The sequence below is a fragment of the Scomber japonicus genome, chromosome 1 (genome assembly GCF_027409825.1).
Source record: "Scomber japonicus isolate fScoJap1 chromosome 1, fScoJap1.pri, whole genome shotgun sequence".
In the NCBI taxonomy this organism is placed as follows: domain Eukaryota; kingdom Metazoa; phylum Chordata; class Actinopteri; order Scombriformes; family Scombridae; genus Scomber; species Scomber japonicus.
In genome coordinates this window covers 22,252,305-22,266,733 of record NC_070578.1, presented here as the reverse complement: position 1 = coordinate 22,266,733, position 14,429 = coordinate 22,252,305, and the positions used below count along the sequence as shown (strand labels likewise).

General features: G+C 40.2%; 1 protein-coding gene across 5 annotated transcripts in view; it reads left to right on the top strand.

Annotated features, from left to right (window-relative positions):
• nfat5b (nuclear factor of activated T cells 5b) overlaps positions 1-14,005 on the top strand; it is a 37,825-nt gene extending 23,820 nt beyond the window's left edge. For 2 of the 5 annotated variants that reach the window (XM_053315979.1, XM_053315987.1), the window contains exons 2-13: positions 543-605; positions 1,196-1,826; positions 3,033-3,222; positions 5,665-5,855; positions 6,604-6,776; positions 8,095-8,229; positions 8,342-8,394; positions 9,142-9,274; positions 9,857-9,931; positions 10,239-10,342; positions 10,514-12,383; positions 12,862-14,005. In XM_053315979.1, the coding sequence (XP_053171954.1) occupies positions 1,201-1,826; positions 3,033-3,222; positions 5,665-5,855; positions 6,604-6,776; positions 8,095-8,229; positions 8,342-8,394; positions 9,142-9,274; positions 9,857-9,931; positions 10,239-10,342; positions 10,514-12,383; positions 12,862-13,100 (3,789 nt within the window). In that variant the 5' untranslated portion in view covers positions 543-605; positions 1,196-1,200 and the 3' untranslated portion in view covers positions 13,101-14,005. Of the gene's footprint in view, positions 1-542; positions 1,827-3,032; positions 3,223-5,664; positions 5,856-6,603; positions 6,777-8,094; positions 8,230-8,341; positions 8,395-9,141; positions 9,275-9,856; positions 9,932-10,238; positions 10,343-10,513; positions 12,384-12,861 lie in introns of all 5 variants that reach the window. The other 3 variants (XM_053315964.1, XM_053315955.1, XM_053315972.1) reach the window with 3 other exon arrangements.
• Positions 14,006-14,429: the final 424 nt, after the last annotated feature.

Below are 14,429 nucleotides of genomic sequence, written 5' to 3'. Positions count from 1 at the left end.
GCACTATGTCTGCTGTTTTTAAAATCTTTTTTGGCACTCATATAGTGACTAGGATAAAGTTGAGGGCAAGCACTCACAACCTACGTCTCAAAATATGTAACAGCATTGAATATCCAACAGTATTTGTTCATAGATTTGGGATGAAATTAAATGTTTTGGGTTTGTGATCTTATATGTCTTGTTATGTGTTTTGATACTTGTTCAAAATGACACTACCTCCATACATTTCCTTTGCCTCTCTTTGTTTCCATCTGTGTGTTTTGCAAACTAATGAGTCACCAAACAATCTCGAATGTCAGTAGCAGTCTAACGCCTTTTACAATCTGCAACTTAACCACACTCTTCCCCACTCTTCATCTAGTTCAATGTGACTATTTGAATGTTTTTTTTTTTAAATTACAGTGTATGTCAGCATGCTGGAGCAACAGTTTTTTTTTTACAAACAAAATATCCTGTTATTTTTATTTTTTATTTTTTATAAACTGAATAAATTTTTACTGTTCAGCTCTTATTGCTCATTCGCTGTCTCATTTTTATTCCAGGAAGTTCCCTCTGAAGCAGGGAGTGTCTGCATATAAAATGGTCTGCAGTTCTCTGCTTCATAGGTCAGAAGCTTGTTTATTTTGTCTCTGTGGCTACGTTCAGTCCCAACGAAATTATCTGAACTTTTATTGCAAAAAAAAAAAAGAAAAGAAAAGAAAGAAAGAATAAAGAAAAAAAAAAGCTCCAGTAATTGGCATGCATCATCTTGTACAGATTACTGTTTTGAACTTCCCTCTCTATTTCATCAATTTTCCAGTCAGTTGAACGTCAACAAATGCTAGTATTAATGATAAATTTATTCATTTATTTGATTTTTTTCCTTCATTTTAGTAGTTAATTTATTCACAAGCTCAAAATCTTTAAAATAAAGGGCACTGCTCACTTGTTGATTTTTTTGGCCCGTTTTAATGACACCTATACTGTGCTTCATGAACTGTACACTTATACAGCATCACACACACACACACACACACACACACAAACACACATACACACTTAAGATCCAATGAAAAGGGGGGAATTTTTAATTGGATGAACAAATAAATAACAAACAAAAAAAAACAATCATGAACAAATTTAGCTGCTTAAACGGGACTGCTAGCCAACGCTGGTTGAGAAGCCTTTATTTACTGTCTAATTATTTGCACTGTAGATGCCATGTCCTCTTCTATGACCATGGAAGGCCCCCGCAGTGCTTTTTCCACCTCTTCCAGCTCCACAAAGCATTCCAGTTCTTCAGCAAATGACCAGAAGCCAATTCAGAGTGGCAATGTTGACCCAGAGGACACCAGGAACTGCAGGACGGTACCAGAGGTTGTCGGAGCAGATAGTGGGAATGGTAACAGCAGCAGTGGTGGTAGCTGCAGGGGTACCAGTGAGCTTGGAGGAGGGAGAGGTGTAACATCCCAGGAGGCCCAGCCACATCACCAGATGACCCCGTCAAAGCGCCGGACTGTACTGAACATCTCTCCGCCTCCACAAGACCTGTTTGATGATAGTCGTATGTCCTGTCAGGAAGAAACATCCCTGGACTCAGAGCAGAGCAACAGCATCTGGATGGATGACTCTCTCTCCAACTTTAGCATCATGAGCAGCGTCTCTTACAATGACAACACAGAGGTGCCACGGAAGTCCCGAAAACGTACCCCTCGCCAAAGACCTGGGCCTAAGACTGTGCCCACAGAGGAGGCCAGCATGGACGTGTTTGATGCAGACAGTGCCAAAGGTCCACACTTTGTTCTGTCACAACTAGGCCCCGACAACAAGACCGGGCAAAAAGGAAGGTTAGTTTGAAATATTTGATCTACCTTTAGCATGTTGGGTTCCTAAGGGCAGGTCATATGCATGCCATGCTGCTCTACAAGTCTCCAAGAACACCTTTCTTACAAAACATGTTCCTTCATTGGATGTTTTGACATCAGACATGATCTGTAGACGGTGAAGGCCATAGATCAAGATTTTGTGACCCCTTGTTATTATTCCTCTCTGTATATTTGTCACCCATTATTGAACATACAAAACAATAGGTTCACTTACTTTAGGAAGTTGCCTGCTCAGTAGTTATTTTTTTTATTAATTTAATATTCTCTTGGTGGTAGTAGAACAGTTAAGCTTGTAAGTAGGTACTCAGTCTTCATTTTATGTTACCATTGTCTTAAAGGCCCTTCTGGATAATCTCACGCAGCACTCATCCTGGTTGTCAGAATAGGTATTATTAGGAAATGAAACATTGCACAGCAGATGGAAATCTTCAACAAACTACTCTAAACTCTCTGCTGGCTCTAAATTTCCCACCACACTTTGAGTGAAGAAGAGCGGTTAGATCAGAGGGGAGGGAGGGGCAGGATACTGAAGTACAAACAATGGTCAGCCAGAGTGAATCACAGAGCCTCTCTCAAAGACCTAGGATAAGCAGAGCAGATTAAATAAACAGATAACTCTGAACGCTTTAAGAGCTGGGGATAGAATATGCTTGGTTGATGGAGGGCCTCTTAATTCTGCATTGCTCAGAGCACCATGGCAACTTCGGAGCATTTTCACTGTTGCTGCTACTGAAGCAATTTCAGACTAATTGGTTGAATTGTTCCAAAACTTAAGACATTTTCAGGCAAATACAGATATTTCATATTGGATCAGTGCTGTGTTGATAATTGTTGATCTTGAAGAAGGCCTGAAGGCCAAATCTTCATCATTTGAATAAAAGAGGAATACATATGGAGCCAGAGTTTGCAACACTTTTTTCCGGTTCTCCATGCTGTGTTGTGCATTCCACTTTGAGAAAACATGGGACCTTCTGAACCAAAAGTTGGTGCCGGGTAACCCTTCATATGAAACACATAAAAGACTGACAGGTTTGTAGTGTGTCAAAGTGGAGAGCATGCTTTTCTTTGTCCAAAGATCCCAGCTAGATTGCATGCTCTACAATTAAATTGCTCGCAAAAGTTGGAATCAGAGGTGATCTGTTGATGTCAAATTGATCTTTGCTGCAGTTCTCAAGATGATCCTCAGTCAACTAACCAGAAAGGAGGAACTCTTTCGATACAATACCCGCAGAAGAGTGAGGGGAAGGAGCTGAAGATCCTGGTCCAGCCTGAGACTCAGCACAGAGCCCGCTATCTGACTGAAGGCAGCAGGGGATCAGTGAAGGACCGCACTCAGCAGGGCTTCCCTACTATAAAGGTAACCATTAATCCTACAAATAGCCTCCTAATGTTTTGACCATTCTGCTACGGTTGCTTAGCCATTTGTTTCCTCTTTAGCAAACGTCCCCTTTAATGGGCTTCAAGCTGTTGGTCAAAAACATTTCAATGAATGAAGGTAAAGTTAATGATTGGGTCATTGCCAGAGGACTTATTATATGTGTGTGTGTGTGTGTGCAGGTTTTGCTATTCATGAGTAGTGAGGCAAAAAGTATGTTTTGTGGGAGCTGAAGAAGTAAAGCTCACTGAGTCATTATTGGTCTAATATGTCCATACTGATTGTGTCTTATATCTGCACTGCATTATGGTTCTATTAATATCCTATATGTTCTAATCTTTAAATGCCTTCTCCAAAGCCGTGACTGGTGGCATTTTGATTTCGAGTTGTCCGTCCGTTCCATTCTCATGACCGTAGTATCAGGAATGCCTTGAGAACATTTCTTCAAATGTGGCACAAACGTCCACTTGGACTCGAAGACGATCTGATTTGTTCATGTCCCCAACTTAAGAATTCATACTCTAATTATGTCAAACTTTAACACAAATGTATAATAGGATAAAATGATGATTTTTATATGGTCAAAGGTCAACTTCACTGTCCCACCATAATGTTCTGCAAAAACACATTTCTGGGCATTATTCAATGCCATAACTCAGGAACAGAGGAGAGATTGTGACCATATTTCACATTTGGGTGGATTGGATTGAAATGGAGACACTAATCTTTATACCATGAAACTGTGGTAATTGTACCGATCTTCTGTTCTTCTGGGTTGAAGATGTATGTCTAGCATCCACATTTTCAAATTTTTTTGCTTCTTTGCGTTTTACTTTACTTCTTCACAAGCTCATTGGTTTTGCTGATATTGAGCTTCAATTAGTCGTTTTTGCACCATGTGACAAAGTTCTCTCAGTCCTCTGTAAAAATAGTCTCCAAGTGAAGAAAGCATGTTTCTCATTGGAAATTATTCACTGAGATCATATTTGTCAATATAGTGATGACTTCCATTTCGTCAAAAAATACATTTAATACCTTTTACAAAATTACTTCAATGTCTTCGCTACAAATATTCTATGAGTCTTTATGGCCATGAATGTAAACTGCAACTAGACTGGTTGGCAAAGGCATACAAGTGCGAGGTGGTATTTGTTTGTATTTTATATCTGGGGAGAGGTTTGTCATTTCGGCATTTTTAATACACCCTCTTCATTCCCAGTGTGAATGAATTAGCGTACATGCAGTTCACAACAACTTACAACGCTTTTGTAGTATGTTGAACCTGCAAAATGTTCATATTTCTTGATTCATTCTCTGTGTCTTTTGTATAAAGCTGATAGTTTGACTTCAGAGCAACACTTAATTAAAGCATGCCGACTTTCCATATTGGAGAGGTTTCATTTTCAGAGGAATGAAAATACTCTTGATTGGTTTTAAAACAATCTGACCATTAGATTGTATTCAGGTGGATATCATGGAGGAAAGGTAATGGAGTCAGTTACATTTGTGAAACTTTGGTCTTGACTCCTGTCCATCTTGAGTTGTTTAAGAAACAGATGGACAGCGGATATTCTTCTATTCAACTTCTTTCAGGGCTCAATGGTGTAATCAGCATTGCTGTTGTAGATTTATGAGAATTGTTACCTCACACTGACAAAGAGTTGGACCACAGAAGAAGCTGTTATCATAAAAAAAATTAGGATTAATATAAAAGAGAAATGAAACCCCATCATTTCCAGACCTCTCTAGATATGAGTTAAGACCAGAGATGGAAAAGTAACTGTACCAGAACAGGAACATTGTCTCACATTTGATCATTATTTTCCAGTAGCTCATGCTAGTCAGAGAGGTGATCTGGAGATGAAACTGGGCAGTGCAACAAGGGGAGTTCTGCTGCATCACTTACTGGCTTGTTAGTACTGCTAAGGTTCAGGAGCCACAGGTGGACACTGAGGCAAAAAATGGATGCAAGATTCGGAAATGGAAGGCAAGAGTAGAAGATAACAAACACAAGAAAGCTTTTAAAAGGCTGACCTGATTGCACAAGAAGGGAGATAGTCTAATTGGGGGAGTGTGCTGTTACTGGGCAGGACACTTAAAGCTGGATTGCCTGGTGAAAAGATGCCAAAACATACTGAGGGCATCTGCTGGACAGGTAGGGAAAAACATACAGAAAATGTGAAGAGACAAAGGAGCAGGTCCAGCTACAGGACAAGACAGGATAGGATAGTCATTTATCTCACCCATACCATGTTACATGAAATGTTTTAAGTTTTGGAAATGTGTGGTTAATTTAAAATTACCAAATGTCATGCAAAAAAAAGACTGTCACCAACTACACTACCCCCCTACAGTATATATCAAATTGTGGTCTTCTTAATTCGCTGACTGCTTTTAATGTATCTTATTCCTTTTTTTCCACAGCTGGAGGGGGTGAATGATCCAGTGGTATTGCAAGTGTTCGTGGGCAACGATACCGGCCGTGTTAAGCCTCATGGATTTTACCAAGCTTGCAGAGTGACTGGCCGCAACACCACAACCTGCAAAGAGGTGGACATTGATGGCACAACTGTCATTGAAGTCTCCCTAGATCCAAGCACTAGCATGACACTAGCGTATGTACTTTTCTTGTCTGTGAAACTTTGTGTTTGCTAAAATGACTCTCTCTGTATTTTGCAGTATACAGTAGTTTTTAACCTGGTATTGGGTTTGACATTCCTGCCCTGACTGGGTGAATGCACACTGCGCATACCCTGTGGGCAAAAGATGCATACTAGCCAGCTAACTTCCAGTTAGCCCTCTGCTAACTTGAATGGGGATAAAATAATTTAACTGTGAGGCTCTTCTAGACTCTCCGAATGTTGGTCTGAATGGATCAAATTTTGATAAATACATTTGCAGGGATTGTGTGATGCTCAAAGCAATTTATCCATCATTTTACAGCTACAACAGTAGTGACTGAGTAGGCTACAGCAGAACCAATGATGTAAGCACATGTCGACATTTTGTAATTATTGTCACTGCCAGAATGGCCAGTCCTGAACTCCAGCTTTAGAGATTATGTTTTAATATGTTAAACCACAAACAGAGCCCTATTCATACCACAACAACAGAAAACATTTAATGACTTCAGTAGCCAGATACATGTTATGACTACTATTATAATTTTATGTTTGTCTGGTTGATTTTGTTTATGTTAATGTTAAAAAAAAAAAAAAATCTTTTACGTCAAATTGTTGTCCTTTGTCTATCCTGCTGTTATGAGACTTGTAGGTATTAGATGTAAAAAAAGAACTGCTAGTTAAGTAAAAGCATTTTGGTTAAGCTGCAGGTTTTCCAAGCTGACATTGTCTGTCTGTGCAGGGTGGACTGTGTTGGGATCTTGAAACTCCGTAATGCTGATGTCGAGGCTCGCATCGGTGTGGCTGGGTCGAAGAAGAAGAGCACACGTGCTAGGCTGGTGTTTCGGGTCAACATCCCCCGTCCAGATGGTTCAGTGCTGACACTACAAACTCCATCATCTCCAATCCTGTGTAGTAAGTGAATCTCTTTATGTTTTAACTCCTTGAATCCTGAATGTTTATGGATATGCTGTTATATAAATTGATATATTGTGAGCTGTGGAAAAGTAAAGGTGTTGATTGTGGATAATACTAGAAAGTGTTGCATCTTATTTATACTTGTCTATTAATAAATACATTTCAACATAAGTTAAAAAGGGACAAAAGAGTTGACCTGTAACCTACCGATTTAATAATTACTCAAACAGTTTTCTTCTCTCTACCAGGAGAGGCCAAGTTTCTAAGGTTTACAGTAACCTGAGGTCAAGAGACTGATGTCTTTTTATATCAGCTATTGGAGACAATGTGTAAAGATCCCTTAAGATTCAAGTGTTATTTGATAATGTGAACGGTATGAGGGTGTGGTCGGTTTCATAAACAGGAAAGACGCTTAGGGCCATAAGAAAGTTTCTGTGTGAGTTGGGAGAGAGACAGGGGAGAAAGAAAAGGAAAGGACGAAACAATAGAAGTGTGTAGACTTTTATTGTTTACACAAAGCCAGCATGCAATCCAGGGAAATATCTTTCCACAGAACAAAAAAAAATTAATGCCCCTTGGCATCTGTATGTGTGTGTGTGTGTGTCTGTGTGTGTGTGTAACCTGCAGTGAGAGAGGTTTATGAAATGTTACTGGGAAAGGGAGGGGCTTTTGAGCCATTTAAAGGTGTGTAAGAACTATGCAGTATTTGAGCTATATTAAAACTTCACATCTTTGTTATTCTTACTTAAACAAGTAGTGTGGCCCTCTATGTAAGAGTCTGTACATGTTGTTAATTTTTTTCATGATTTGGAAAATGTTTGATTACATCCAGACAATAATGATGATCTAGAGAATTATTTCTGTAGATTTCACAGTCCAAGAACATCCCTTTAGCATGTTACAAAATTGTATAGCTCGACATGACAGAGATTGGTTATTTCAAGTAATATATCAATTCATTTAAATATTTATGCATTGACTCTATATCCCAAAATGTCCAAAAAAATCAGCAATTACTGCCATTTTCCTCAATGCTTAGCATTCATTATTTTATCATTTTTTATCTAATGAAAAAATAGTGAATCAATTGGAGTTTGAATGTAGTTTGAATTCTGATTTGAACACACCAATTAAGGTGATTGTTATTTTAAATACTTTAAGGGCTAATTATGTGCTCATTTGCATCTCCTGGCCTACCTCATTAGCAGAGAAACTACTTTTGGATGTGTAGTGACATTAGATGTGGTGGAAAATGGTTAATTTAAACCAAAATGAAATTGTATGTCAATGTTGTGTGTATCTGCTCTGTCTCCAGCCCAACCTGCAGGGGTGCCTGAAATCCTGAAGAAGTCATTACACAGTTGCTCAGTGAGGGGGGGAGATGAAGTCTTTATTATTGGCAAGAATTTCCTTAAAGACACCAAAGTCATATTTCACGAGAATGTCTCTGGTAAGATATTATCCTAATTAGACAATATTTTCATCCATGGAGACTTTAGTGCATGAATTCTGTATTCTGTATTTTTCCCCTCTCGACATGCTGGATCTTCTGTCTGTTTCAGATGAGAAATCGTGGAAGGCAGAGGCTGAAATCGACATGGAGCTTTTTCACCAGGTAAAATGCTGGTGTTCGTGTGTTATTTTTGAATCAAATGATTAATGCCAACTACTAATGAGCTGGGTAGATAGAAGCAGCCATTAGAGATTTGTATGGGGCTTAAGATGTAATCATCTTAAACGGCTGCTGGTTCAAAGGTTTGAGTACTCTCATTGTGTTCTGACCTAATTACATACAATCTCAGAGGCTATGCTGAGTGTGTCTCAACAGTCCAGTTAAAACCTTTGCCCTTGTAAACAAAGTGATCAGAAGTAAATGAATTGATGGATATGCAGCTAATGGACACATTTTTTTTTTAGAAACAGACTTGTTTACATTAAGTTTTTCTGACTGAAATGTACAGTGTCTCAACAAACATGCTGAATGCATTTGCTACTTCAAAAACCATTACAGTTACAGTTTTACAACCACCAGGTGTTGATAAACGATGTTAAACTGATACTGTCATCCCTTTCATTTAGTAGATATTAATCTTTGAGATAGGCCCAGTGACATTAAATGTTATTGCCCTTATTAATAAAACTGAAACTAATAAATAGTATTTGAAGGTCAAAACATTAAAAAAGAACACAAATTGATCCAGTTTCATGCTCAACCTCTCAGCATTTTCTGATATAAATAACAAATCCACTCCACAGAATGCTGAGTTTCCACCTACAATCAGTGAAGGCATATGTTGCATCACCTGTTAACTTAAATTTGCTCCTTTTTCTGATTTTATTTTTCATGTGATCACCCATTAAGAATCACTTGATAGTCAAGGTTCCTCCGTACCAGAACCAAGCCATCACCTCTGCAGTATGTGTGGGGGTCTACGTGGTGACCAACGCGGGGAGATCCCATGACGTTCAGCCTTTTACCTACACTGCAGAGTCAGGTTAGTTCCAGTCGTTTCAGTTTATCTACTAAACTGCACAAAGTTTCTCTTTATCTGTTTATTTTTACAATCATGTGATGGGAAGACCAGCTTAAATGATAATCAGTGCTCTTTTTAGATGATATCATTATCTACACTTCTTTTTAGATTACTTGCTTGCACCATAGCGGTTTCTCAACTGGACAATACAAACAAACTGTATTGCAGTTAACCACCACAAATAGCAAGAAATATTTTACACATATACAAGGGCAGCTTTTTTTAATCTATTGTACTCAACACTACCACCCACAGTTCAGAAGTATTAAAGCAAGTGAAAGTAATTATTAGTAAAACCTCTGAGGAGTACAATACGCTGCTCATTTCTCAACACAGGAATTGATAGTCTTCCATGGAAAGAACAATCTTTCATCAGCATTTTTGTTATTTACAAGGCCCTTGGTACAAAACATTGAAATATGTGATCAACAAAGGAACTTCTTTTCTAAAAGCATGAATGTTATGCTGCAGATTTACATTGAATGCCATGTGTTGTTGGCTCATACATTTTAAAAGTGAATGTGTTGATGTCTGCTCTTGCAGCAAAGAATGATGTTTCCGTGAAGACAGAGGCGCCCTCTCCAGTGAAGACTTGTTCTTTTGATGAACAAATTAAAGGTTATTTTCTCTTTGTTAACTTTTTTACGTACCCTTGATTACAGCTTTTTCTCTGGCTGTGTGTATTTAAGAAGCAAAATATTTAGAGAAATGGTCACTGAGTGCAGGAGTCGCCCATAACGCTGCTAGGCCTGTGTTTGCCTCCCATATAAAAGCTGTTCATTTTCTTTACATAACTGTACACACAGTAGTCAAGTGCCAACATTATTACACTTTTTAGCTCATTGGACTTGCCTTTTGTTTGTATGGTTTTAAACAAACAAACATTTAAAGCATATAATCTAACATACTCCTTGTTCTGCTACAGTTCTAGATAGTGCCTTGATGCCCTCAATGTTGCCTCTTGTGAAAAGAGAAGAAGTCACTCCGATGGAGGTAACCAGCAACCTCCAGTCCTCTGGAGTATTTAAGGTGATGCACTAGTAATACATTTTACACAGTCAACACATTTTAAATGGGATGGAAGCTGTTTTAATATAGCAAAAATACATGCAGTAAAACACAATTATCAAAAGTAATACAATTAAAGTGCATAACATAAAAGCTAAATAAAGCCTTTTATTTTTTGTTTTGTGTTGCCAGCAGACTGGTGACCTGTGTCCAACCCAACAGAACCCAGACATGGCTGCAGGCCATCTAAATAAGAACAGACCATTCTCCAACAACCTGTCTCAGCCTGCAGGTGACCCTGACAAAGGCCAGGCTCCTGTTTTTACCAATACAGAGCCTTTAAGCACCATCCAGAAGCAGGACATTGCTGCCACCAGCTCATACACTGTGCCAGCAGACTCCCTGCTCCAACAAGGCTCACAGCAGTTCCTCTTGGAACCAAGAGAGGGCCTCGGACAGGAGAGGCCAGGCAGTGGCTCTGGATCTGTGGGAAGGCTGTGTGGTGAACCTCCACCTCAACAGCAGCAGCTACCCATGTTCCCCCCAGATGAAGTGGCCCAGTTGGAGGAGGCAGTGAGACAACTTAAAGCCAAAGGGTTCTGTCGCTTACCACTTCAGCCTGACAACTCAATGGCCAAACAGCAGCAACACATGCAGCACCAACAACAGATCCAAAAACAGCAAATTCAGCAGCAGCAGCAGCAGCAACACCAACAAATACAGCAACAACAGCTTCAGCAGCAGCAGCAGCAACAGCAGGCTTTGGAGAATCTACAGCAGCAGCTGTTTCAGTCGCAGATCCAAATGCAGTGTGGCATGTTTCAGGATGCCTCTCAGGGCAAGAATGCAGAGCAGCAGGGCTCATCACAAGGAGTAGTACCAAACCAAGGGACCCTTTTCCAGCAGGCTCAGCAGCAGCAACAGCAGCAGCAGCAACAGCAGCAACAAGCAGCTCTGTTTCAGCAGGCAAATGACCTGCTCTCTATTCAGACCAACTTCCTCCAGCAGACCCCCTCACACCCGTCACCACCAATGTTCCACAATCCCAGTTCTTTGGCTGAAACTCAAGATCCACAAGGGGCTCTGTTTCATACTCAGAAAGCCTCTCACACTCAGGAGCAGGTCCAGGCTGCTCTATTCCAAAACACCATGACAGTACTACAGTCCCCAGACCAACAGCCCTCAACCCCAAGTCTTTTCCTTCCTCAGACATCCCTGGCGTCTCAGCTTACAACCAGCAGTGCTCAACAACAACAACAGCAGCAGCAGCAACAACAGCAGCAGCAACAGCAGCAGCAGCAGCAGCAGCAGCTGGCCTTTCTCAGTGCTCTGCAGACCCCTGCCCCTGAACCTCAGTCAGTGTTTCAGGCTCAGACCCAGCTATCTCCTATTCAACAGAGAAGCCCCATAGATCAGCAACAGCCTTCCCAGCCTCAGCCCCACACACAACCAGCTCAGCAGGCATCTCTGTTTCAGAGCATCTCCCAACATCCAGCTGCAAACACACTTTCTCCGGGCCAGCAGCAACAACAGCAGGCCGGCCTACTGTTCTGTAACAACCCCCTGTCCACTGCAGACCAGACCTCCAATCTCCTGTTCAGCAGCCAGGGCCAGATGCCTCCATTGACAAGCAGCAGTCTAGTTTCCCAGGAGCCCCAAAACCCATCTCTGCTTTTTTCCCAAGCCAACATGGTGACAGTGAACCAGCGGGATCGCTCTGAGCCCATGGCCTTAGGGAATCCTGCTGATCCACGCCAGCAAGTGCTGTTTCAGGACCAACAGCCGATGCAGCTTGGCAGCAGCTCTAACACCCGACAGGAGCAGCCCGTGGGCCTCTTCATGCCTCAGTCTAACATGGCCTCTCTGCAGGGGGGAATGGCTGCTCAGGAGCTTGCACAGTCAGCCATGTTTGCCTCACAGAACGGTGTTTCGAACCTCCAGACGACCACCTCTTCACCTGTTCAGCAGCCAGGGACTCTGTTTCAGTCCGCTGTCAGTGGGACCATCAATCAGCCCAGCCAGCCTCAACAACCTGGTCTCTTTCTGTTTGGTATTCAGAATGGTAAGGAATTCATTAACCAGGTGCACACCTTTTAAAACGGTTTAGATAGCAGAAATGATGCAAACCATTGACCATAGTTTGACTTTCTTCGCTTATTGACTTTCTTTCTGAGAGGTAAATTCAAAGATTGATATCATTGTCATGTCTGTAGAGTGCGTATGAAGCTTTAAAATGTTTAACATTTTAGTTTTACATGCCACATATAGAATATTAGCAAATTGGCAAATGGGAAAGTAAATGGGGAACCAACTGATAAATCTAAATGCAAACTGAAAAATTAGAAAGTTGCCTTAAAGTTACAGTTTCAAAAATTATATTGTCATTTTGATTGAAAACTTCCTATCAAAGCATATATTAATCTATAATATTTTTTTTTAAACATTTGATACATTTGACAAAAGAAAGATTTCTCCTCTCTCGTGGCACTGATTGTAATGTGTTTGAGTTTTATAAATGGCCTTTTCTGTTCTCTCTGCAGAATGTGGCCAGCTGATGAACACTCCTGGAAACACACTCTCGGATCAGATTATAGCCATCAGCCAGTCTGGTCAGAACCAAAGAGAGAGTGAAGCACGCATTCAGTCACTGCTCAACCAGTCGCTGTCACAGTCTGCGACTGTGCAGAACAGCATAGCTGCCTCTCAGAACATGGAGAAGATTGATGACCTGCTGGTCAGCTTGCAAGAGTCGGGCAGCAACTTAACACGTTCATACTAACCTTTAAACAGGATTTGTCTTTCATTTTTTAACGATAATATTCATTGTAAAATTTAAAGAAAAAAGTCTGTTGATAATTTACTGCACATTACGTACTTATATCTGATCATCAATTGTTTTGCTGCGCTATTAACACATGACTTGGTCCCCTTCAGGACTGAGTATTTATTAGGAAAGAACATTGAAGGTGAGAAACGGCATTTGGCCCTTTTTATCAGCTTTTCCTCTGGAAAGACAGTAATTTAGTGGCCTTGTTATTCATGTAACATGAAGTTTTGTTCATATCTATATAGATGTCAGTGATGTTGATCTTTCGGTTCCAGTGGTGTTTTCTAAAGGGTTCTCCAAAGTGTCTAGTGTTTTCCATGAATAGTGTTCCCTTTAATATGTCTGTTGTAATTTCTTTTATCGTGTTTCCTGGTTGCATGGAGGGTGAAGTGTGTGTTATGGAAGGAAGGTTTTGACAGCATGTGGTATGTATAGTTGAAGGTAGAATGGGTTGAATCTTTTTTTCATTAGGATCCAACAGTGCAGAAAGTGTATGGAGATGAAAGAAGGTTAGAAGCAGAAAGTAGAAAGGGAAGTATGTAGGCATGTGGGTGCTTATTTTTTAATAGTGTAGCAACAAGCTTGCCTCTGATAATATAAATGAACTCACTCTAGCTGTCTCTTATAGCCCACAGTGACTTTGGTTTTCATTGATTAATACAATAATATGCAAGAAGAAACTTGGCTCAGTAGGTGTATGACCTCATATTATGGCTTTTGTTCACCATCTACAGCCCAGTTAAATTAAGCTGATCCCAGCTTGTTTGGTACAATAATGCCTATTAAAGATTTGTAGTTCAGCAGTGTCACCACCAGCTGTGGATGAATCATATCACTCAATATCAGTAAGCAAACATGTTCAGGCTAACATTTAGTCTGTATTCATCCAAACTGAACTGTGTCAGTTTGATACATTTTTTAGTAGATTCTCATGTTATACATTACAAAGAGTTGAATATTTAGGAAAGTGTGATGGTAGAAGTGTAATATTTCTTTTTTACATGTATATTCAGCACTTTACGTTGCTGTTCTTTGTGACCACTTTACTCAGCGAGGGTACAGTACAATCCCACAAGAGGTGCTGTTGTTTTCAGCTGCCTCTTCCTCATTGTTTACAGTGAAGAAGATAATTTTTTTAAAAACACATAATGAAACACACCAAGCTGGGAGGAGCACAGCTATAAAATAATTATTTTTATCTACTTGCATAGCAACATTTGTGGAATAAATTCACAAAATAAAGTCCACTGGACTCCTGAAACCAGTGTCATGAAGTTCACT